Source organism: Trypanosoma grayi (genome assembly GCF_000691245.1).
Source record: "Trypanosoma grayi strain ANR4 Tgr_1918_V1, whole genome shotgun sequence".
Classification (NCBI taxonomy): Eukaryota; Euglenozoa; class Kinetoplastea; order Trypanosomatida; family Trypanosomatidae; genus Trypanosoma; species Trypanosoma grayi.
Genome location: NW_008827536.1, coordinates 1 through 1,700, shown reverse-complemented (window position 1 = coordinate 1,700; position 1,700 = coordinate 1). Strand labels below are relative to the sequence as shown.

General features: G+C 54.1%; 2 protein-coding genes across 2 annotated transcripts; both read right to left on the bottom strand.

Annotated features, from left to right (window-relative positions):
* On the bottom strand, nt 1-1,209 carry DQ04_19181010 (hypothetical protein; the record flags this gene model as incomplete). The annotated part of the gene is made up of 1 exon (XM_009317792.1): nt 1-1,209. A coding segment is annotated over one exon (1,209 nt), but the record flags the coding sequence as incomplete, so codon positions are not given.
* A 95-nt stretch (nt 1,210-1,304) lies between these two features.
* On the bottom strand, nt 1,305-1,652 carry DQ04_19181000 (hypothetical protein; the record flags this gene model as incomplete). The annotated part of the gene is made up of 1 exon (XM_009317791.1): nt 1,305-1,652. One exon carries the CDS (start codon nt 1,650-1,652, stop codon nt 1,305-1,307), a length of 348 nt encoding a protein of 115 aa, XP_009316066.1.
* Between the last annotated feature and the right edge of the window lie 48 nt (nt 1,653-1,700).

The following is a 1,700-nucleotide window of genomic DNA, read 5'->3' as shown; positions in this document are numbered from 1 at the left end:
GCTGCTGTCCACCGCCTTCGTGTCTTGGCCCTTGTCGGTTGACGGACTGCTGCTCGGCTGGCTGCTGCTTGTGGCTTCTGTGGCACTCGTGGAAGTAGAGGTGGGAGATGTCTGCGATTGCACGGCATCACTTTGATCGACTGCAGCCTGAGGAGTACTCTCAACAGGCTCCACATTGGGGTGATCGTTAGCAGACCTCTCAGCGTCAGGTGAGGGTGGTGCAGTTGATGTGGTAGCAGCATTCTTGGCTTCATCCTTTGCACCGAGTGGGCTGTCAAGTTTTGGATTTACTTCTGGTGCCTGGGTATTTTTGGTTTGGAGTACATCTTTCTCTCGCTGTCCAGGCTGAGTGCTCCTGTCCTTGTCCAGCTGTTTGCAATCCATATTTTTTCCTTCAAGCTTTCCATTTTTGCACTCACCATCTGCGCTGGCAGCGTGAACAGGTTCATCATTTCCTTCTGATTGGGTGTCCTCTCTTAGCCCTTTATCACTTTGGGTGATTTTTTTGCCACCGCTTTTGTCCAACGTGCCGCCGCTATCAAGTCGTTCCCCAGGTTCATTGATTTGCACTTGTGCTTTTGGCGTAGCACGATTGGACGAACACTCCATACGGCCCCCGCCTTCAGCAGGGCAGTCCGCAAGAGACTTGCCATCCACTCCAACAATACCTTTCTCAAGGGCGGTGTCTTTAGCCCCTGGTATCCCTCCTGCGCCAGGAGTACCAGGTGCACCAGCAGGTCCTCCAGCTCCTGTCTGCACACCGTTCACAATGCCACCCCCACCACCAGAAGTGGCTCCCAAATTAGATTGCGATTGCGTGTGGTGCCCAGGCTTCAAGGATGAAGGCGTGCACGTAGAATTGCCCAAAGCTTCCTCGCAGGCCTCCTTGTTCATAGAAGTTTGTTCACCACTTCTAGAATCGTCTTTTTGCGGAATTAATTCCTCGTTTTGCTGGCAATCCTCCGCGACACTGTCCACACCCCTGTGGAGCGGGGCGCAAACTTTCTGCCCGACCGCGGTATGATCCTTCAGCTCGCCATCACCTCCGGTGCCCACCGCTTCCGCACACGGTGGTTTCTTCGTGCCATCCCCCGGACAAGTGGCATTAGTACCCAAAGCTCCATCTAAACCGGGACTAACAGCAGCACCAGGTAAAGGGCCTTGTGAAGACGGACATTGCGTAGTTTCATCGCTNACCCAAAGCTCCATCTAAACCGGGACTAACAGCAGCACCAGGTAAAGGGCCTTGTGAAGACGGACATTGCGTAGTTTCATCGCTGATGCAATTGCTCGCATCTTTCACTTCAGCTGCAGCACACCCGCAGGCGCACCCCACGCAGAGCGCATACACAAACAACACACAGCGCATCACTAACATCGCCAGTTGTGACCTTGCAGAAAGGAGAGAGACAAAAACAGACAGCGAGGCATAGGAAAGCCACCACACCACTCACCTCACCAACTCCGTGCCAAAACACCACCAGCACAGCAACGAGAATCCACCCAATCAAACACCCAGCTACGAGAAGCCCAAGCATGACGGCGGTGACGTCTTGTTCCCGCAGGAGCGCACCCAAACAGTCAAACACACAATGGAAGTGCCTGCCACCAAGTGTGTCCCTGCCCCACACCCAACACACAGCTGCAGGCATCACACAACAAGCCCATCAAGCACCGCAGAACCATTCACACACACACAC